This window comes from Pristis pectinata, chromosome 1 (genome assembly GCF_009764475.1).
Source record: "Pristis pectinata isolate sPriPec2 chromosome 1, sPriPec2.1.pri, whole genome shotgun sequence".
Lineage (NCBI taxonomy): Eukaryota > Metazoa > Chordata > Chondrichthyes > Rhinopristiformes > Pristidae > Pristis > Pristis pectinata.
In genome coordinates, this window is record NC_067405.1 from 86590098 (window position 1) to 86613883 (window position 23786).

A 23786-nucleotide genomic window follows, 5' to 3' on the forward strand; every position below is an offset into this window, starting at 1 on the left:
TTACATGAAATGGACAAGGAACTGTTGATAGCCAGATCATCTAGTACACATGTATTTGCAATCTATTTATTATTTGCTTTGCATGGAGACGTTTTAAGCTTCCTTTATATTTGTTGGATGTCAATGACAGTAGGCTTTCCCCCCATTGTTTTCCTTTGTAGGACTGGTGAAGTCTGGATTTTTTTTTAAACTGTTGGAATTAATGTACAAAATTGAAACTACGGAAAAAATTTTAGGTCAATCCTTATCAGAAGGGCTTGATAGCAATAATTTATGATTTAATTATGAAAATACGTCTAGAATCATCAGACAAAATTAAGAATGAATGGGAAAGTGAACCCCAGGCATCTATACCTATAGAGACTTGGAAGAAAATTCTTCATGTAGTTAATACATCTTCAATGTGTGCCAGACACTCGTTGATACAGTTTAAGGTAGTCCACAGGACCCATATGTCCAAAGATAAGTTAGCTCATTTTCATAACCATATAAATCCTATATGTGATAGATGTAAATTGAATGTGGCTTCTTTGACACATATGTTTTGGTCCTGTCCTCTTTTGGAAAAATATTGGAAAGACATTTTTAACATTATTTCAAACATATTGAAGATTGATTTACAACTTCACCCTATCACTGCAATTTTTGGATTACCAAGGATAGAGTCTGGCCATTTATCTCCTTCCGCTAACCGTATGATTGCCTTTGTTACATTAATGGTCAAACGATCCATTTTGCTTAAATGGAAGGATCCAATACCCGCTACTACTTTTCAATGGTTCTCTCAAACTATATTATGTTTAAACTTGGAAAAAATTAGGAGTGGTACTGTTGATCCTTCGCTTAAATTTGAAGATATTTGGAGTCCATTTATTCAATATTTTCACATGATGTAGATCCCCTTTCAATAACTTTCCAACTTGGAGGAACGGACTTGACGACATAATATTGCTCTGTTTCTACTGAGAAATTTTAGCCCAGTTTTTTTTCTCTTTTTTTGTTGTTTGCTTTTTTAAAAAAAGTTTTTTTTGTTTAGTTTATATTGGTTATAATTTTTTTTATTGATTTGGTTTTTTTTAAAATTTATATAATAAATCTTTTTCTTTCCTTTCTTTTATATTATATTAATTTACTAAGAGATCGTTGGATCTACAGATTTTTTTATATTTTATTGTTCTTTATGATTATATATGCTATGATTGTTATCCTGATCTCTTTGTATTACATATATAAATATTGATGCTATATATCAACCTGTATTAATTTGAAAATTAATAAAAAGATTGAAAAAGAAAGAAAGGAATTAACGTACCATAACCATCTAAAGCCCCTGCAACTGACCTACCATCATTGCCATTCCATTGGATTTGGGATGGGTAGAGTGAGTGCCATTCTGCTGGTGCACAAGCTCCACTTCACTATGATAATTTGGTCTATAAAATCAAGTCACCGCATCATCGTCAGCCCCACTCACCACTGTTGCCACAAAACCAGATCAAGGTAATCACTGAGGTAATTTTCCACAAATTCTGTTCACTTGCTGATCTTGCCAAGAGGCTCCAAAATTGAAAATCCTTCTTTTGTACGGACAGATAACAACAAGCATGTTTTAAGTTTCAGAATACAAATTCTATCAAGATCTAAAGGTCAAAGCAAATATAACTGGCAAAAGGCTCTGCATAGTATGTTATTACTTAAAGTTATTCAGCTACCCAGGAATAAACATAGATTAAAAGCTGCTTAATTTTTTTGTATTTCTTTTCTACTGCATTAATCAAAATGCAACATTAATTTAAAGTTTCAATATATCAAGGAATGTTTTTGAGCTTTTTGTTTCCTACAGAATCACCTCCTTTATTGGAGCCTGACTGTCCTGGTTCACTGTAATTCAGTAGGCAGAAACAGCAAAAAACTTTGGAAAACTAGTGCAGTTTTGGGTAAAATTTTCAACTGAATCACCCAAACAGAAAACCATTTATTTGGGTAGGACAGGAAATTGGTTAAAATATTACTTTCAAACTATTCTTCCTTCCCCAAAAAAGCAGCTGTAACTTTCACACATTTTGCAAACTGATATAAAACCAATGGTGTTGCAATTAAGTTCTGAGCTTACATTATGAAACTATTTGCAGGCTTGTAGACAGGCCTCAACTAGAATTCATCAAACAAAGGCGTCACTTCTGAGAGTGGGTGCAGAAATATTTGATTGGAGCTGTGACAGCGCTGGAGAGGGTGTTGAGAAGATTCACCAGGATGTTGCCTGAAGGTGGAGCATTTCAATTATGAAGAAAGACTGGGTCTGTTTTCTCAGGAGCACAGAAGATTAAGAGGGGACATAATTGAGGTATATAAAATTATGAGGGGTATAGATAGCATAAACTGCAGGCAAATTTTTCCCATATTAGAAATAGATAAAACTAGAGGGCAAAGATTTAGGGTGAGGATAAGACATTTACAGGGGATTTGAGGGGGATGTTTTTTCACCCAGAGGGTGGTGAGTACCTGGAATACACTGCCTGAGAGAGTGGTGGAAGCAGAGTCACTGATAGCATTTATTGAGTGTTTAGCTGAGCATTGAATTGCTTTGGCACGGCAGGATAATGGGCTGGAAGGTGGTATTAATATGGATGAGTGCCCACTAGTTGGCATTGGCCAAACGACCATATGATTCCATGAACTGATTAGAAAGAACATTATTGCTTTATAGTTCTTGATTTGCCCTTCATTAGGCATTCATGGTGAAGACAGATTCTGGCCCAATGCAACTTGACTATATACATTGGGGTTGGAATGGGTCATGTTTGTAAGACATGGCAGTCTCAGGTTGGATTGAACCAGGCTAGTACAGTGCTTTAGAGCTTTGAAGCACTGTAGGCACATTTTAACACGTTTTCTTCCACAACTGCAAGGCTAGGTAGAGTTGGTGTATCCTGTGTGCTTGCAGATGGGATTCTTTGGACAATAGCATGTTAGCAATGGTTGGGTCAGGTTGATATGTGGGGGGAAAAATTATTATGCCTCTGGCTCGGGTCTGGTTTGGGTTAACCATGGCTGGATTAGGCTTAAATTTTATACTTGAGCAGATCATCTGGTTCATGATAATGTAATAGTTAAGTTCTAGACTAGTAATCTGGAGAGAAGATTAGTTCAAATGCAGGAGACACATTTAAACTCAGTTTTAGGTAACTGGAAATAAAATAATTTCATCAGTGAAAATATTTATAGAGCTGGAGGACTGTTGCAAAATCTCAAGTTCAATGAAAAACCTGGGAGAAATACTCAGTGATTATAAAGCTACCACATGGAGATGGTGGAGCAGGATTGCATTTAGCAATAAGCACGAGATAGAAATGGGACTATGTTGACTGGAATGGGTGAAACATGGTGGCAGGCTTGTGCAAAGCCGAAATGATGGGGCACTCTATTGGACCAATCTGCCCATTTATATGATGTAAATTCCAGGTAATCACAAAGAGAATACCACAGAGCACCAGGATCTCAGGTAAAAGCCTATAATTTAGGTGGAAGCTTTAGTTTGCGCCGAGGTTAGGGTTTCATATGACAAACCGTCCTTGTGAATTTCAAACCTGCGGCCAATCTGACGAGAGTTGGTATGTTATTGAAGTATGTGCCAGCATAGTGAATTGTTGACTTTTCTCACTGTGGGGTACCATTAAGCAGAAACCAGATATGTCCCCACAAGCAAGGCAAAAATGAAAATTGAGGGGCAGGGTCAACTTCCTCCTATGTATCAATAGTTGCTATTGGTTTTTAGCAGAAGCTGAGAACAGATGGGCAACACCAAGGTCAAGATTGAGGAACATGGCTTCTGAGAAATACACTTGTGACTCACTTTCATTAATACTAGTATATTGTTCACATATACTCTCTCACAATGCATTAAGTTGCCCATTACAGTGATTTGTACATGATGAAATATCTTAATTTATAATTCAGCACAATCACCTTATTTTCAACAGTCAATAAGTATCGATAAAGTGTAATGTTCTTCCCTTATCCAAAACTAAATGTCCTCTCCTATTGCTGGCCCAGTTAAAATAAGGTAACTTTGAAAAAACTGGGCCTTCATGGTATATTTGGTTCAGTAACAGATTAAGCAACACCTTTAACTACTCAGTCTTTGGCTGCACTAGAACTTGCATGATATCTGGTAAGTGTTCTAAATTTCAAAATCAAAAATAAACACAGATGTCTTTACCACTACCATATGTAGTAATTGGCAGGAACAAGTGAAAGTCTGGAGTCTGAATAATGCCTTAACAACAGAGGTTAACTATCTACTGTGTATTTCAAATACATATCGAAGCATTCAGTGCCTGAAATAAAGCATTCTACACTCATCTCCGCTGGACCATTAACTTCTTGCATCTGCTTGTTTTGGGCCATAGTGAATGTAGTCCTGAGTCATCTTTTTTCTCCCCACTAATAAAATTGATATTTTTCTGTTCAATGCCCTCAACTGCTTTTAATCAAAACAACTGCCGCATACCTAAATAAAATCCCTCATAAATGCATGTTTTTGACGAGACCAACAAGATGGTTCGGTTGAGCTGTTTCTGCAACTCTGCTGTTGCAATCCTCAACAGCTTGCTAGATGATGCATCTGAGATACTTGTAGTGACTATGCCTCTGATCTATACCCTCTATTAGTGTGGAGGAGCCACTTGCTCTTGGAATGTAGGTTGTACAGAACTTAATCAAATAACTCATTGGGTGAGCAAACACAAGCCCATACTCTTATCCAACAGCATAACTCTAGCATATCCAACCATGGAACCAAATGGTCTACAGAACCATGGAGAAGGGTGGTGGATTTCAAGGATACTGAATGCAGCACACCAGTTTTGTGCATAAGAGAGTCCCAAGGATCTCTAGTTAGTGAGGCTAGCCCCTTAAACCTTCACATTTAATGGCATTACCATTACCCAGCCTACGTCAATATCCCAGCAACATCATTGACCAGAGACTCATTTGGACTAATTACATAAACACTGTGGCTACAGAAGCAGGTCAAAGCCTTTCCAATAACTATAAGGCATAAGTCAGGATTGTGACAGAATACTCTCAATTCATCTGGATAGATGCTGTTCCAACAACTTTCAAGATGTTTGATAACATTGAGGACTAATAGCTCATTTCACTTGTATCCTGTCACCACTGTGCAAGGGTGTAGCAGCTACAAAAGGTATTGCATGAACCTGCCTTGGCAATTCCATTTGAACTTCCCAAACCCATGACCCCTCCACCAAAGAGGACAAGATGCATGAGAACGCCACCACTGCAGGTTCCCCTCCAAATCACACGTCATCCCAGCATGGAAGTGTATCACTGTTCCTCCATCATCGCTAGATCTAAATCCTGGAACCCCCTCAGCACCGTGAAAGCACCTTCACCAGAAGGACTTTTGCATTTCCAGGTTACTCACCATCACCTTCTCAGCAATAAGGAATGGGCAATAAATACTGATCTTGCCAATGACACCCATGTCTCTTAAAATGAATAGTGAAAACACAGAGCAAGATTTCAAGACTAAATTGTGTTTAGCAAAGGAACCAAACTGAATACAGCATATGTTAAGAGAGAAACAATGTTCCAGTATTGTTCAATATTTAATATATGAGCTGCATTCATTATAGAAGTGTTTTGGAATAGTGGTTAGGGCTTTTTTTTTAAAATATGTGGTTTACTGGGAACCTCTTTACTCAAGTCTGCCATCTGCCATGAGTCATGATAAAACATGTCATGTGTTTGGAACCAGAGCATCAGCAATCAAAGAACATCGCTAGGTTCACACAATATTCAACGAGAAGGTTTCAGTAGGTGACAGCAGTTCATCCAGGTGATGGGATCAATACTGGGGTGATCACTCTGCTGAGTTCCGCACTTGGCTGCTATCGCTGTGGGAAGGACACATCATGTGGAATCCAGACACATCCCTAGGTATGAAGACAGGGTCACCTAGGCACCCTCTTGCTTAACTACTGATAGTTGGTGATAAGTTGATGCTGGTAGAAGTTGAGAATAAATGGACACATAGAGATCCCTATGACGATTTAAGAAAAGGATAATGGTTTAAGAAAAAAGCATCCCAATTACTTCCATTAATAAAATATCAGGATACTGTTTGGATTTGTCCAGAAATACATTATAATCTGTTTCAGTAGATTATACAAGTGAAATAAATTATAATTCAAAATAATCACCCAATTAAATAATAGATTGCAGGAAATACTAAATTTATGTCCAATCTTATAGTCCTTTTACTTGTGTTAGACAAGTCAAAGTTAACTTTTAGTGTCTTAAGGTGCAGCCTTGTCTAATCACTTAATATGCAAAGCTTTTATACCAGGTGCTCCCTGCAGCAGGTAATGAAATGACTACCCTTCAAAACGCACAGGGGCCACTGTTACAGCACTGCAGAGCCTTGTAATAACAGAAAGACTCTTGCTGCAATGAGAGCCATTATAGCTTCTCCCATAACACTTTGTTAATTGGATAAGGGATCTGTGCAATTGCTGATATCATGACCATTTTCCTGTGTGTCAGATTGTGGCAGACCTCCGGGTATGGACCCCTTCTTATTTCTTCTTGTTTGGTTGACTATACTTGGACGTTCTATGTTCCTTCCGCTCGAATTTGTCATGTCCTTCCCTATGAAGGTAAATTAAGGGGAGAATTATTTAGATATTTCTCTTTTCTGTTAAACAAAGGCAAGATCTACAAAGGTGTGAAAACAAATTGCTTAAGACGACAGGGTGCCTTATATTAACATACTTCAGGCATTCCAGTTGAGCATTAATGGACTCTGCACCATTTAACTACTTAAACACGCACACTCCAGTTATCTTTCAAAAGTTGTGGAGTGCAGCACTTAAATTCCAGTACAGCAGTTAAAGTACAAGTAAAGTTGCAAAGAATGGAATGAAAATTATAACATGAAACCAGTCTATTCAGCCAAACCAGCCTACACTGGTTCATCCTCCATATGACCAGTAGTGCTGATCCCATATCATTTTATTCCCCCTCTTCGTCATCTACCTAATCTATTTTAAGATGATAGCATCACCTCTGTTTCAATCACTAACTCTCCTAATACTTGCTGCAACCGTATAATGCTATGGACAAGGATTTTCTTCTTTCTACCCTAAATCTGTTAATCTAAATTCTTTGCCAATTTATTCTATACCTTTCAATGAATGAAACCAGTTTGTTTTGATCCATTCTGTCTCGTCTCTTGATAATTTGAATTCCTTCTACTAAGTTACCTGTACCATCTTTGTTCAAATGAAAACATGCCAACTCAGATAGTTAACACTGTTCCTTCATCATCACTGGGTCTATATGGTAGTGTAGCAGTTAGCACAATGCTATTACAACGCCAGCGACCCGAGTTCAATTCCGGCCGCTGTCTGTAAGAAGTCTGTACGTTCTCCCCATGTCTGCGTGGGTTTCCTCCGGGTGCTCCGGTTTCCTCCCACATTCCAAAGACGTATGGGTTAGGAAGTTGTGGGCATGCTATGTTGGCGCCGGAAGCGTGGCGACACTTGCGGGCTGCCCCCAGAACACTCTACGCAAAAGATGTATTTCACTGTGTTTCGATGTACATGTGACTAATAAAGATATCTTAAAAACTATTGCATTTCTTTGTAGCAATCAGCTTCCTTACAAATTTGCATTTGCACCCTCCCTAATGTCTAAACATCACTCTTGAAGAATGAAGCACAAACCACATAGTGTCCTTCAACTGAGAACTATCTATTGTTGTTCACAGCTTCACCATGATATTTTGATCTCAATAACTACACCTTCTGCTATTAAATTCCAGCTTTCTATTATAATTTTGCATGGTCTTTTTTTGGGATGCTTCTTTTAATATACTTAAGATCCAGATAAGCCTATGGTAAAACAAAGTGTTGTTAGTAATTGCTTTGAAGCAATGAACAACTTAGACTATCACTTAGACAATGTATTAAATATATTAAATTACGAACCAGTAACAGCTCTATATCTACAGAAGTATATCTGCTTAAACTCCCTTGAAATAGATAAAACAATAAAAATTCACAATTGCATCAGCAAATTTAATTATTCAAAGAGGTTTTTAAGTACCTAGATCAAGTAACATTGTTCTTTTAAACACTACATGATCCAAAATAGTCCTCACGTTAAGGGTCATTTTTGGGTGAAATCGCAACAAAAGGGTCGTCAGACTTCAATTTGCACGACTGGTGATTGGTGTTAGTGCGCCTGATATTTTCCCAACATCAGGCACGCATCCAATGTCATCACAAGAGGCAACTTACATGTTTCCTTGTGAACTGACATAAATTGAAGCTCAAAATTCCACACAACTATCACAAAACACTCCTGGTGAAACCAGGAGCACAGTATTCTTGTTCTTGCTGTTCTCCCTTTTTAAATAGAGACTATGCTGACATTTGGAAACTTAACCGGGCAACCTCAGACCTGATTGCTCAGACATCACAATTAACAGGGAATGTTTTCCCAGCATTTTCTCCTTACTAGTCCTTAAATGGGAATGCCAAAGTAGCGACACCACTGGCAACACTCCAACACTGAACGCCACAGGAAGTATTAGTGACCTGGGAACAGCAGGCAAAGACATATTTCCAGACAGTCTTCAAAGACACCCTACCCAGACCTTTTTAATACCATTATATACACTGGTTTGGGTCTTCAAAGTCTATCACTCAGAATTATGTGACCACCTTCAGGAGTTTCAGCCACTCTTTTGTCTACTCTACTCCAGACTCCCTACACACAGTACCAGACTGCAACTCACTGGGGCCTGGTGTATGCCCCTCTGAACCTATTTTGCTCATCCTTCTCTGAGCCAGTCTTTGTGGTGGTGCTGCAGGATGTCAGGCACAGTGACGCACGTTGGCCATTAGCATCATCATCAACACTTCTTCCTCTCCTTCCAGTCCTCCCTCATACATCTCCTCCTATCACGTAAAATTGAAGGGAGTTGCACCTATAAGCTGTGCCGAAACAAGTTTTTAGTGATCCAGCAGAACACATGGTCGTGTATAGTGTAGATCAGTTCCAATGGAATGTAGTAGTCACAATTGATGCTGTCAATGAGTAGATCTGGCATTGACAGCTTCAGTTGTCAATGATTGATGATTTCTCTTAGCCTCTGTTTAAGAGGTTGTTTGTGCCTCTGCACCCCCTTTGCCCATCAAGAAGTCGACTGTTGCACCTGAGGGCACCCTTCCCACGTAGCTGGCCTCTCTTCTATTCCGTGCTATTTTAGCCTAAAAAGAGACGAAGGACATTGCATTTCCCTACTTTAACCACTGTGTGCTCAATGGATAGGTTGGGAGGTCAATGGTGGGATGGGGATGGTGTAGGAGAGGATGAGATGTACAATGGAGAAACAGTTTGCTTGTGGGATGCAGTGTGTGTCCGTGTGTACATCCGTGTGCTCACACACGTACGCAAGCTGGATTAGAATGTATGCATTACAGGACTGTAGATTTAGTGATGTGCTGCTTGCCTTGAGATATTGCGTGAGATCATGAAATTTTTGCAACATTGTTCCATTATTCAGAGACTCTCATTTTTGGAGGAGACAATGCCAGCCCCCTCTCCTGCCAATCTCCATTTGTGCTGACCCTGACAGATCTCCTAGCCCTCTTGTTGCATGGGATGCTCTTGGCATGTATATCATTCACCAGGACTTGTGTCTCTCACTGTGAACCTGGGCATTCTTTCCCTCTCCCCTGCCTGGGGATTGTCTGGGGATCATAAGGAGTGTGCATTTAAGGGCTGACACACTTCTGTGATTGCTGCACAGGAGTGGCAGCAATGGAACCCTGTTGTGTACCAGGCAGACTGTGTTTTAGGTCTTCACTCTGACCGTGAATCATCTTAATGCTTGTGTACACTTGCTTTTCATGATCTTTGTGATCTTTTAAGATTTGGCACCAACAGTAAATACAATAATATTTAATGCTTTTACAGTGCAATCCAATTTATAGGCAATATTAATTAAAAATTTTAAAAAATGTAATTGCTGGTAATCTGAAATAAAAACAGAAACTGCTGAAGACACTCAACAGGATAGGCGGTGTCTGTGGAGAGAGAACCAGTTAATGTTTCAGGTCGATGATCTCTCCAGGCAAAAGCACTTTTTCACTTGGAAAGGCAGGGACCAATCACCAAACAATTTTTCTCTTGCAGGAATTTCCAGATTTTCCAAGCTGTCTGTCTTTGTTATAGTATCTCAGGAAAAAATCGGCATTGATGGTTAGTTTTTGATGGCCCTTGGTGGTGAATGGCTCAGAAACAAGCTGTCTGTCAGGCAGACTTGAAAGAAAATGGGATATTTGCATTTATTAGAAAACTTAAATATTGCTACCCTCTCTTGAGCCTCTCATCAAGGCAGCTGAAACAACAAACTTGGCAACATTAGTCACTTACAATTTCTGGTTTGCCTGGTTATTAAACTCTCAAAGCACATCAGCTGTGTTTTAAAGACTAAAGACAAAAAATACCAGGTTGCAGCATTCACAACACGTGGCTTGGTGACCAGACTGAACATAGTACTGAAGATGTGCATTACATTATTGAAGGTGTGAACTAAGGCACCGAAGGTGTGAACTAAGGCGAGGTCCTAACTGAATACTTTTCATTGGTAACAAACAATCTGCTGGAGAAACTCAGCACGTCATGCAGCATCTGTGGGAGGAAAGGAATTGTCGATATTTCGGGTCAGAACCCTGCATCGTGAGTACCTAAATTGCCTGGGTATAGAGGGCTATGGGTCAACTGCTGGAAGATGGGATTAATATGGATGGGTCCCCACTGGTCTCCATGGACATGGTGGGCCGAATGGTCTGTTTCCATGCTGTACATCTCTATGATATACAACTTTGGGGTGATTATCTTGACTGCACTGCCAATATAGCTCAGCATTCCGTTGGACATAGTCGTTGAATGATAGAGAGATACAGCATGGAAACAAGCACTTCAGTCTCCGAGACCATGCTGACCATCAACCACCCATTACACTAATTCTACATTAATCCCGTTGTGATTTTATTCTCCCCACATTCTCATCAATTCTCCCCAGGTTCTACCACTCACTAACACACTAGGGACAGTTTACAGCAGTCAATTAACCTTACAAACCTGCACATCTTTGGGATGTGGGAGGAAACTGGAGCACCTGGTGAAAACCCATGCAGTCACAGGGAGAACGTGCCAACTCCACACACAGAGCACCTGAGGTCGAGATTGAGACCAGGTCTCTAGCACTTTGAGGCAGCAGCCCTACTAAATGCACCACTGTGCCACCCCATAATGTTGTTTCCCCCCCCATCCCTGGTTTTCCTTTGCCTCTCAGATTCACTGACCGGTTCCCAAATTTACCTCTCACACATGGTAATTAATGTTATTGGCTCAGTTTCACCTTTGGTTGTCCTACCAACTTAAAACATGACCGTTATTCCATAGTTGCTTCATCAGACCTGACAGCTCCGTAATTAAGCCTCATCTGTGAATAAAGTGCATTGCAATCTAAACCTAGCTCATTTTAAATTGACTAGAAATTGCATGATGGCTGGATACTCATTAAGCCAATCACTCCAGCCAAAAACTACTCCACTAAGAATAAGTTCTATTTCTTTTCATTCTATATCAACTTCTAAATTTTTGGCTAATTTTGCTCTAAGCTTCTATAATAAGCCTTTCATCCAATGCTTTCTGAAAAATCACGCAAGTTTCATTACTGAATTTTCCAGCAATCACTTGGGATGTCATTTTCTTAGAAAAATCAAAGAGCAGGTCACAGCACATTTTCTTCTCTGAAACAGAGCTGGTTGTCATACTACATTTTCAGCTAGGCAGCCTTCAACGATCAGTTATTTTATTTTATTAATTCCATTGGAATATGACCAATAATATTAATTGGCCTCTGTAAATTCCCCCTGGTGAGTGATGAAATCTGGGGGAGTTGATGAGAATGTGGAAAGAATAAAAAATGGGATTAATGTCGCATTAGTGTTAATAGTGATTGATGGTCAGCATGGACTTGATGGGCCAAGGGGCCTGTTTCCATGCTATATGGCTCCACGACTCAATAATATCAACACACACATTGGTGTAAAGTACCATGCAGACATTATGAAAATTGATTGATACATAAACTAATGGACATGTACATCTGTGGGAACGTTTAAGATCATTATGACCTTTGAAAATACTTAAAAATTTGTCAAGGCATAAACCAGTTACTGCAACAGAATGCATTACCAGTTACAAAATGCTTGAGTGAAAGTTATCATTTTGGAGTTCAAAGATAGTAGATGTGTGACTAAGTGCAGCAATTTATTTATTCCTTTGACCTGCTTTCAGCAGCTGGACCTCAAACCACCCACTTATCAGCTGTGCTTACCTAAAACATCTGTGACAGTAGAGGTCTCCATCACAGCCATGGCAACGGAGGACAGCATCGTTATTGCAGATGGAACACCAAGGCAGCTCATCATCACTGTCTGATGTCTCAGCAGCAGCTGGAGTAGGAGAAATATGCAGTTGCTGGAGATACAATTAGAAATTTGCTTTTAGTCAGCAATTTGATAAATGCAGTTTATAAAATTTTACACTGAATCTTTACCCCTAAGGATAGATAATCAAGAGCTGAGAGGCGGGTTCTAAGGAGCATTTTCAAGAGGGAGAGCAGAAAGGTAGAGACAGAAGCCTTTTCTGACAGTCTACCTCTTAACCAACATGCCTTGATGGGCAGACACGGTAGTGTAGCGGTTAGCGTGACGCTTTACAGTGCCAGCGACCCAGGTTCAATTCCGACCGCTGTCTGTAAGGAGTTTGTACATTCTCCCCGTGTCTGTGTGAGTTTCCTCCAGGTGCTCCGGTTTCCTCCCACATTCCAAAGACGTACGGGTTAGCAGCTGTGGGCATGCTATGTTGGCACCGGAAGCATGGCGACACTTGCGGGCTGCCCCCAGAACACTACGCAAAAAGATGTACTTCACTGTGTGTTTCGATGTACATGTGACTAATAACGATATCTTATCTTAAACTTACAACCTTCTGACATAAATAAGTGTACTCTTACTGAGTCAAGGCTCTCATTTAAGGAATAAGAGGGATGTTGGACTAACTTTTTCTCTACCCAAAATGACAAAAGAGTTTAGAATGAATTGCCAGGAAAGATCAATAATGGCAGCTAAGGAATCAAATGCAGTTGTCATAACTAATTAGAGCTTGTGCCAGATGAACATTGTGAAACCTGGCAGCACCCACATGCTTATTCTCCACAGCAGATGTTTAGTTTGACTTCCAACTGTAGACAGTACCTTTCTCCCAAAAGGAATTGGCTGCACTGGTTTAGGTTGTTGTATAGGGATGTTGTAGCCACTCGTTTGATCTATGGCAATTTCTTCATTTACCTAAAGGCATAGATAATGAAGTCAGATGCATAGGAAAATATTTTACCAGCAGCTGACAGCCTACTAGCATTTAAATTAATGTTTCTATTCTAATAGTGCTTATTACATATCTGAACTGCTTATGATTTTGTTGTTCAAAAGTTTCAAACAGAGACTGAGCAACAACAATGTCAATTTGATGTTAATTCAATCCAAATCAATGCTGCACGAAAGGCGAGAGGTTTCAGGGAGGTTGGAGGTGGGATACAGGCTTCCAAGGGATTAGAAATGTAAAGATACCAGTGCAAATTTTTTTTAATTTGCACTGGTATCTGTACATTTCTCCACAACATAGTTTAACAAAGCAAAACTTAATCTACATACCACCTTAAGACATTTGAAAGCACTTCACAAACAAAATACTGTTGGAACATAATCATCATGGTAACTTAAAGAACATTGCATTCAACTTGTAAACAGCAAAATCCCCTGAACAGTAAATAAGGTAAATGACCAGAGGGTCTGCTTCTTTTTGGTATTAACCAGGGACAAATGTTAACCATGGACTCCAGAAGAACTTCTCTGCTCTTCTTTGCATTGTGGCATGGATGTTTACATGTCCTGTGCTCTGGTTTAATAACTCATCTAAAAGACACCACATGCTCTCTCATTTCTGGTTTAGATTATGTGTTCTTATGTTGGAATAGGGTTTGAACCCTTGCAAGTCAGGGTGAACATTACAAGAGCCAAGACTCTGAAATTACTATATGTTACAAATTGGCCTGTTAATGGTTCTTAATCAAGTCCAAATGCTAACATCTCATCAGTCAACACAAAACAAGGATTGATTTTCTTTCTCAGGGCCTTTAGTATCCTTTATGATATTTTCAGAGTGTTTACATAGGAAGATTTTTTCAGAAATAAATAGCTTCTGATGGTATATATCAGGATGTTAGTCCCTGTTGAATCTCACTTCCCTGGAGGTAATGGGGATTGAGGGGGTTGAGGTCATCAATGATACAGATTAAAAAAAATTAAAACAGTGGAGCAAAAAAACTTTGCATTCCATGGTCATCCCGTCTCATTACCCTGCATTTATAGAAAAATGTATGCCTACTTTGTGCCAAAGAAAGACTAGATAAAAATCACTTCAAACCAGACCTGTTTCAGAATTCGCTGGGTCAGCAGTTCTTCATTTTCTTCATCGCTTTCCAGCCCAGCAAGTTTCCAGTCATCCATAGATACTGCAAGCCCCAAAAATGGAAAGTTTATATTGCTTCAACCTATCTGTTCCAGTCTCACATTCAGCATTAACTTCATGTAATTGTGAACATTTGCACTGGTGGGCAGTGTAATCATTAACCTTGTAGATCAGATTTCAGATCATCCAGTACAGGGCTGACAAATTTTTATGATACATACAACCCATTTAATTAGCAGTGGGATTTTACTCTGGAATTCATTCCCTGGTATTCATTATTTTACATAAAAGACATTTGAAACCCTTACATTTGCAAACAGTGCCACAGCTTCTGGAGGTAGAGCTGCATTTGGAGGTAATAATATTGGTCATACTGGAAAAGTCAATGTTTATGAGGTTCATTGATGGATGAACATAATTTGATCCTTGCAAAGAATCTGATCTACTCTGGCAATTGCTTGCTTATGTCAACAACTAACAGCCTTAAAAACTATAATTGTAGAGTCACACAGCACAGAAGCAGACACTCCAGCCCACTGAGTCCAGACCGACCATCAAGCACCGTTTATGCTAATCCTATACTGATCCCATTCTATTCTCCTCATATTCCCATCAAACTCCCCCCTGACCAGAATCTATCTACATACAAAGGGCAACTTACAATATCCAATTCGCCAATCACTGAAACAGGTCTATAGCAGACGCCATCTCCCTGGCCCTACACTCTCTTGAACATCTGGACAGTAAGGACACCTACGTTAGACTATTGTTTATTGACTACTGCTCTGCCTTCAATACTATAATACCAAGCAAACTTGTCACCAAACTCCAAGACCTGGCACTCAAAACCTCCCTCTGTAACTGGATCCTTGACTTTCTGACCAACAGACTGCAATCAGTGAGGATAGGCAGCAATACCTCCGGCACGATTATTCTCAACACTGGTGCCCCACAAGGCTGCGTCCTCAGCCCTCTACTCTACTCCCTATATACTCATGACTATTTGGCAGATTCTGTTCTAACTCCATCTACAAGTTTGCAGATGATACCACCGTTGTAGCCATATCTCAAACAGCGATGAGTCGGAGTACAGGAAGGAGATAGAGAGCTTAGTGGCATGGTGTCATGACAACAACCTTTCCCTCAATGTCAGCAGAACAAAAGAGCTGCTCATTGACTTCAGGAAAGGGGGCAGTGTACATGCACCTTTCTACATCAACGGTGCTGAGGTTGAGAGCTTCAAGTTCCTGGGAGCGAACATTACCAATAGCCTGTCCTGGTCAAATCACGTAGATGTCACAGCCAAGAAAGCTCACCAGCGCCTCAACTCCTTCAGGAGGCTAAAGAAATTCAATATGTCCCCTTTGACACTCACCAACTTTTACCGATGCACCACAGAAAGCATCCTATCTGGATGCATCATGGCTTGGTACGGCAACTGCTCTGCCCAGGACCACAAAAAACTGCAGAGAGTTGTGGGGACATCCCAGCGCGTCACGGAAACCAGCCTCTCCTCCTTGGACTCTGTCTTTACCTCTCGCTGCCTTGGCGAAGCAGCCAGCATAATCAAAGACCCCACCCACCTGGGTCATTCTCCCTTCTCTCCTCTTCCATTAGGTAGAAGATACAGGAGCCTGAAGGCACATACCACCAGGCTTAAGGACAGCTTCTACCCCACTGTGATAAGAATATTGAATGGTTCCGTTATACGATGAGATGGACTCTGACCTCACGATCTACCTGGTTGTGACCTTGTGCCTCATTGCACTGCACTTTCTCTGTAGCTGTGGCACTTTACTCTGTACTGTTATTGTTTTTACCTGTACTACCTCAATGCACTCTGTACTACCTCAACGTAACTGCACTGTGTAATGAATTGACCTGTACAATCGGTATGCAAGGTAAGTTTTTCACTGTACCTCGGTACAAGTGACAATAATAAACCAATACCAATTAATGTATCAGCCTGCAAGTCTTTGGGATGTGGGGGGAAACTCACGCAGTCACAGGGAGAACGTGCAAACTCCACGTAGACAGTGCCATACTGGGAGATAAACATATCGAGTTCCAAGTTTCAATGATACCTTCTTGATACAAACTGGCCTTCTCTTCATTTAATTTTCCTGATTTTTTTTCTTTCAGATTTCCAATTTTGTATCTTTTCATCATTAGATCACTATCATTTGGCCTACCCAGTAGTAAATGGCTGAAATTTTGGGCATAGAAACTCAATCTCCCTTTTACTTCTCTTACTTGGGAGGCATATCCATATTAGCTTTCTTGCCCAAAGGAACTGCCGGTAAAACAGTCAAACAAAATAGTATTGCCAGGTTGGTATCCTGTAGCATCAACAGTAGAGGCAATGGAAAATGCCTTTAATTGAATTCTCCCTATCTGAATCAAGATACGAGTACACAATTCCATCTTGTTGCACTGACATAAACTGGTTGATGAGAGGGAGGCAGGAAGACTTTCACAAAGGGCTTTCCCACAATCCATACACCACATTATCTAAAGCTGAACTGGCTATACAGGGAAACACCCTGTATTTTTCCTTAGATGCCCTGCAGGGAGAAACACAAGGAGGTTCAATTTGAAACAGGGCGGTTACTCAAACTCTATGATGTTGAGGAGCAAGTTGGCTGTGTTGAATGAGTGCAGTGACCCATGTTGATCAGAAAGCATTTGTTGTGTTCAATTTCTCTTGACCATATGCTGTGGATCCCTCTGACACGAGAAGATCTAATCATAAGGGCGGGAGAGAGACCTTCCTTGTGTGCACCCTCAGTGCAGCAGGAACAAATGGGAGACAAAGCCTGAGGCGTACACTTCACATTTGGGTGAGAATACAATTAGCTGAAATAAAATGCCATTCCAAGATCATATATCACACACACCAGCTGCATTCATTTCAATTGCTCAATATCAAAGACTCCAAGACTGCTGGGAAGAACAATAACTTGCACACAGCCTTTGTAATAAGTAAGCCCATGACATTCTTGGAACCTTGAGGGCCTAGCACAAGTGGTTGTTGGGCTTGCTTTCTGCTGAATGATGGTCTCAGGAATTGGAATTGGTTTATTATTGTCACATGTACCAAGGTACAGTGAAAAACTTGTCTTGCATACCATTCATACAGATCAATTCATTACACAGTGCATTGAGGTAGGACAAGGTAAAACAATAACAGAATGCAGAATAAAGTGTCACAGCTACAGAGAAAGTGCAGTACAGGTAGACAATATGGTGCAAGGCCATAACGAGGTAGATTGTGAGGTCAAGAGTCCATCTTGTCGTACTAGGGAACAATTCAATAGCCTTATAACACGGGGATAGAAGCTGTCCTTGAGCCTGGTGGTCGTTCTTTCAGGCTTTTGTATGCTTGATGGGAGAGGGGAGAAGAGAGAATGTCCGGGGTGAGTGGGGCCTTTCATTATGCTGGCTGCTTTACCAAGGCAGCGAGAAGTACAGACAAGAGTCCATGGAGGGGAGGCTGGTTTCCATGATGTGCTGAGCTGTGTCCACAACTCTCTACAGTTTCTTGCTTTTTTCGATATTTGCAGATTAGAAATTTTTTAAAAGCTACTATACCCTCTTTTCTGACCATATAAAACTGAAATTATGGAAAAAATTTTAGGTCTTAATCCTTATCAGAAGGGCTTGATAGCAATAATCTATGATTTAATTATGAAAATACATCCAGAATCACTGGACAAAATTAAGAATGAATGGGAAAGTGAACTCCATACACCTTCACCTCCAGAGACATGGAAGAAAATTCTTCAATTAGTTAATACATCTTCAATGTGTGCCAGACACTCTTTGATACAGCTTAAGGTGGTGTATAGGACCCATATGTCAAAGGATAAGCTAGCCCGTTTTTATCACCATTTTAATCCTATATGTGACAGATGTAAATCAAATGTGGCTTCTGTGACACATGTTTTGGTCCTGTCCTCTTTTGGAAAAATATTGGAAAGACATTTTTAACATTATCTCAACTGTATTGGATATTGATTTACAACCTCACCCTATCACTGCAATTTTTGGACTACCAACAATAGAGTCTCGCCATTTATCTGCTCCTGCTTACCGTATGATTGCCTTTGTCACCTTAATGGCCAAATGATCCATTTTGCTTAAATAGAAGGATACAATACCCCCTACTACTTTTCAATGTTCATGTCTAAACTTGGAAAAAATTAGGAGTGGTACTGTTGATCCTTCGCTTAAATTTGAAGACACTTGGAGTCCACTTATTCAATAGTTTCATATGATATAGATCCCTTTTCAATAACTTTTCAATTTAAAGGAACGGAGTTGATGACATAATATTGCTCTGTTTTTATTGAGAAATTTCAGTCCAGTTTTTTCTTTCTTTTTTTAATTTCTTTTTTTAAAATTTTCTTTATAGTTTAGTTTGTTATATTATTTACAATTTTTTTTATTGATTTGGGGATTTTTTTTTACATATACAATAAATATTTTTTTCTTTTCTTTTATATTATATTCATCTACTAAGAGATCGTGAGATCTAAATATTTTTTTTATATTTTATTACTTTTTATGATTATCTATCTCATGATTTGCTCTCTTGATCTCTTTGTATTACATGTACAATCATTGATGTTATATTTTAATCTGTATTAATTTGGAAACTAATAAAAAGATTGAAAAAGAAAAAAAAGTTTCTTGCTGTCAAGAGCAGTGCAGTTGCCATACCGAGCTGTGATGCATCCAGATAGGATTCTTTCTATGGCACATTGATAAAAATTGGTGAGGGTTGACAGGGACATGCCACATTTCTTTAACCTCCTGAGGAAGTAGAGGCACTGATGAGCTTTCTTGGCCGTGGTGTCTACGTGGTCAAACCAGGACAGGCTATTGGTGATGTTCACTCCTGGGAACTTGAAGCTCTCAACCTCATCACTGTTGATGTAGGCAGGAGCATGTACACCACCCCCCTTCCTGAAGTCAATGACCAGCTCTTCTGTTTTACTGACATTGAGGAAAAGGCTGTTATCATGACACCATGTCACTAGGCTCTCTGTCTCCTTCCTGTACTCTGACTCATCATTATTTGAGATATGACCACTACGGTGGTATCATCTGCAAACTTGTAGATGGAGAGCAGAATCTGGCCACGCAGCCGTGAGTATATAGGGAATAGAGTCTGGGGCTAAGGATGCAGCCTTGTGGGGCAGCAGTGTTGAGAATAATCATGGCAGAGGTGTTGCTACCTATCCTTACTGATTGTGGTCTGTTCGTCAGGAAGTCAAGGATCCAATTGCAAATGGAGGTGTTGAGTGCCAGGTCTTGGAGCTTGGTGACAAGTTTGCTTGGAATTATAGTAATGAAGGTGGAGCTGTAGACAATAAACAATAGTCTAACATCAGACTTGTACCATTCTCATGTTTAGCTCAAAGATGTTGTATCCTTTCTCTAATCTCTTGCTCCCCTAGTACCCATGGCAAAGGGCAGTCTTTCCACAGTAGACACGGCTAACTTCAGCAGAGCAGAACAAGTGACTGTCAGCTCTCAGCTGAACTGTAGAAGTAACAGGAAATCTGTGGACATTATAGAAGTATTGCTCAGTAAAAGAAACAAAAATCCCATCTGGTTCAGCACAGTAATCCACTGGCTGACCTCACCTAGCAAGCAGGGTGTTCCCTCCTCTTATCTGCAGGCCTAACATACCAGAAAACACAACCATTTCAATCCCTGGCTTTGTGTTCCCCATGCAAACAACCATGCCAGGAAACCTGGATGCGCTCTTCCAACATCTACTTTGCAATCAAAGTAAATAAAGCTGTCATAATTCACAAGATCACAAGACTAAGGAGCAGAATTGGGCCATTCAACCCATCGAGTCTGCTCCATGACCTAAACTAAAACTATTCCTATCAGCCCCAATTTCCAGCCTTATCCCCATACCCCTTGATACCTTGACTAATTAGATATCTATCTATCTCCTCCTTAAACACCTCCAATGATTGGGCCTCCACAGCTGTACATGGCAAAGAATTCCATAATTTCACTACCCTCTGGCTAAAGAAATTTCTCCTCATTTCTGTTTTAAACCGGTACCCTCTAATTCTAAGATTATGCCCTCTAGTCCTGGACTCACCCACCAAGGGAAACAGCTTAACCACATCTACTCTGTCCAGTCCTTTCAACATTCTAAATGTTTCTATGAGGTCCCCTCTCATTCTTCTGTACTCCAGTGAGTACAGTCCAAGAGCCAACAAATGCTTGTCGTATGTAAGCCCTTTCATTCCGGGAATCATCCTCGTAAACCTCCTCTGAACCCTCTCCAACATCAGTACATCCTTCCTAAGATATGGGGCCCAAAACTGCACCCAGTATTCCAAATGAGGGCTCACCAGTGCCCCAGAGAGCCTCATCAACACTTCCCTACTTTTATACACTATACCTCTCGAAATGAATGCCAACATAGCATTCGCTTTCTTTACCGCTGATCCGACCTGGTGGTTAACCTTTAGGGTATCCTGGACGAGTACCCCCAAGTCCCTTTGTACTTCTGTACTTGGAATTTTCTCCCCATCTAGATAATAATCTGCCCGTTTATTTCTGTTTCCAAAGTGTACAATGGCACATTTCTCGACATTGAATCTCATCTGCCATTTCTTTGCCCATTCTCCTAAACTATCTAAGTCTCTCCGCAACCTTCCTGTTTCTTCAATACTCCCTACTCCTCCACCTATCTTGGTGTTGTCTGCAAACTTAGCCACAAAACCATTTACTCCATCATTCAAATCATTAATGTACAAAGTAAAAAGAAGCTGCCCCAACACCAACCCTTGTGGAATACCACTAGTAACCGGCAGCCAACCAGAACAGGATCCTTTTATTCCCACCCTTTGCTTTCTGCCTACCAGCCAATGCTCCACCCATTCCAATATCCTACCTGTAATTCCATGAGCTCTCATCTTATTAATCAGCCTCTTATGTGGCACCCTGTCGAAGGCCTTTTGAAAGTCTAAATACACAACATCCACAGCCTCTCCCTTATCCACCCTACCTGAGATTTCCGCAAAAACTCCAATAGGTTGGTTAGGCTGGATCTTCCCTTCACAAACCCATGCTGGCTTGGACCTATCTTGCTTTGCACCTCTAGGTATTCCATAACGTCATCCTTGAGGATAGATTCCAATATTTTTCCCACCACCGATGTCAGACTAATAGGTCTGTAATTTCCTTTACGTTGCCTCCCACCTTTCTTATACAGCAGAACTACATTTGCGACCCTCCAGTCCTCCGGAACCATGCCGGAGTCTATTGATTCCTGGAAAATTATCACCAATGCCTCCGTAATCTCTAAAGCCACCTCCTTCAGAACCCGGGGATGCACCTCATCCGGTCCGGGAGACTTATCTGTCTGTAGTCCATTTAGCTTCCCTAGCACCTTCTCTCTAGTAACCTTAACTGAACTCAGTTCCATCCCTTGAGACCCCTGACTATCCGGTATATTGCTGATGTCCTCCACAGTGAAGACTGATGCAAAATACTCATTTAGTTCCTCTGCCATCTCTTTATCATCCATTATAATCTCTCCTGCATCATTATCGATTGGTCCTATATCAACCCGTGTCTCTCTTTTACTCTTCATATATTTAAAAAAAACTCTTAGTATCTTTTTGAATGTTATCTGCCAACTTCCTTTCATAATTCATCTTTTCTTTCCTAATGATCTTCTTAGTTTCTTTCTACAGGTTTTTAAAAGTTTTGCAGTCTTCTGTTTTCCCACTAATTTTTGCTTCCTTGTATGCCCTCCCTTTTGCTCTTATTTTAGCCTTAACCCCTCTCATTATCCATATTTGTGCCATTTTTCCATTCAAGACCTTTTTTCTTGGAATATATCTATCCTGCATTTTCCTTATTGCTTGTAGAAATTCTATCCATTTCTGCTCTGCTGTCCTTCCAGCTAGCTTACTCTTCCAATCAATTTGTGCCAGTTCTTCTCTCATGCCACTGTAGTTTCCTTTGTTCCACTGAAATATCGATACACCTGCTATCAGCTTCTCCTTCTCAAATTTGAAACTGAACTCGATCATATTGTGATCACTAGTTCCTAATGGTTCCTTTACCTTTAGTTCCCTAATCACCTCTGGTTCGTTACACAACACCCAATCCAAAACAGCCGATCCCCTGGTGGGCTCATCAACGAGTTGCTCCAAAAAGCCGTCCCGTAGACATTCCACAAACTTGCTCTCCTGAGATCCACTGCCTTGCTAGCTTTCCCAATCCACCTTCATGTTAAAATCCCCCATAATTATCTTAACGTTGTCTCTCTGACACGCTTTTTCTATTTCTAACTGTAACTTATAGTCCACATCCCGGCTGCTGTTACGGGGGCCTATATATAACTGCTATTATTGTCCTTTTACCCCTGCTATTTCTTAGCTCCACCCATAAGGATTCCACTTCTTCTGACCCAATGTCCTTCCTTTCAATTGATTTTATATCATTACTAACCATCAGAGCCACACCACCCCCTCTCCCCACCTGCCTATCCTTCCTACACACTGTGTAACTCTGGACATTCAGTGCCCAATCATATCCGTCATAAAGCCATGACTCAGTGATTGCCACAATGTCATATTTTTTAATCTGTAGTTGTGCCACTAGGTCGTCCACTTTATTCCTAATGCTACGCACATTTAAATATAGTACATTTAGACCAGTATCTGCTATTGATTTTATTGTACTTCTATTGTTCAGCAAATTATCCTGTCTTTTCACCTGCCTGTCCTTCTTACCATCCTCACTGCACACTATCTTGGACTTGTTCCTATATACCTCTTCCTCTATCCTAACATCCTGGTTTCCATCCCCCTGCCAGATTATGTGAGAACCTATAGCTAAGTATACAATGGCTTCACAAAATAGATATGTGAATGTACTTTTGTCTAAAGGTTCAACACAAAAAGAAAACCATTTGGATTGCAGCTCCACAAGCGGCTCGGGACATGGTTCAATTAACAGATTCAATTTGTTGCTGGATAAGCTGAGCTCGAGAGGAGTGCATGAAAGAGGGAAAAACAGCACCTGCATTCCATGCTGAAAAGTGCACTTTGTAATACCGTATAGCCTACTGACATCTGAGTTCTTGCCTTTTGGGCACAATG

General features: G+C 40.3%; 1 protein-coding gene across 1 annotated transcript in view; it reads right to left on the reverse strand.

Annotated features, from left to right (window-relative positions):
• Window positions 1-3663: 3663 nt before the first annotated feature.
• zfyve19 (zinc finger, FYVE domain containing 19) overlaps window positions 3664-23786 on the reverse strand; it is a 31866-nt gene continuing 11743 nt past the window's right edge. The window contains exons 7-10 of the mRNA XM_052016505.1: window positions 14598-14680; window positions 13365-13457; window positions 12443-12585; window positions 3664-6672 (exon numbers count right to left, since the gene is read on the reverse strand). Of these exons, the coding sequence (XP_051872465.1) occupies window positions 6600-6672; window positions 12443-12585; window positions 13365-13457; window positions 14598-14680 (392 nt within the window). The 3' untranslated portion in view covers window positions 3664-6599. The remainder of the gene's footprint in view (window positions 6673-12442; window positions 12586-13364; window positions 13458-14597; window positions 14681-23786) is intronic.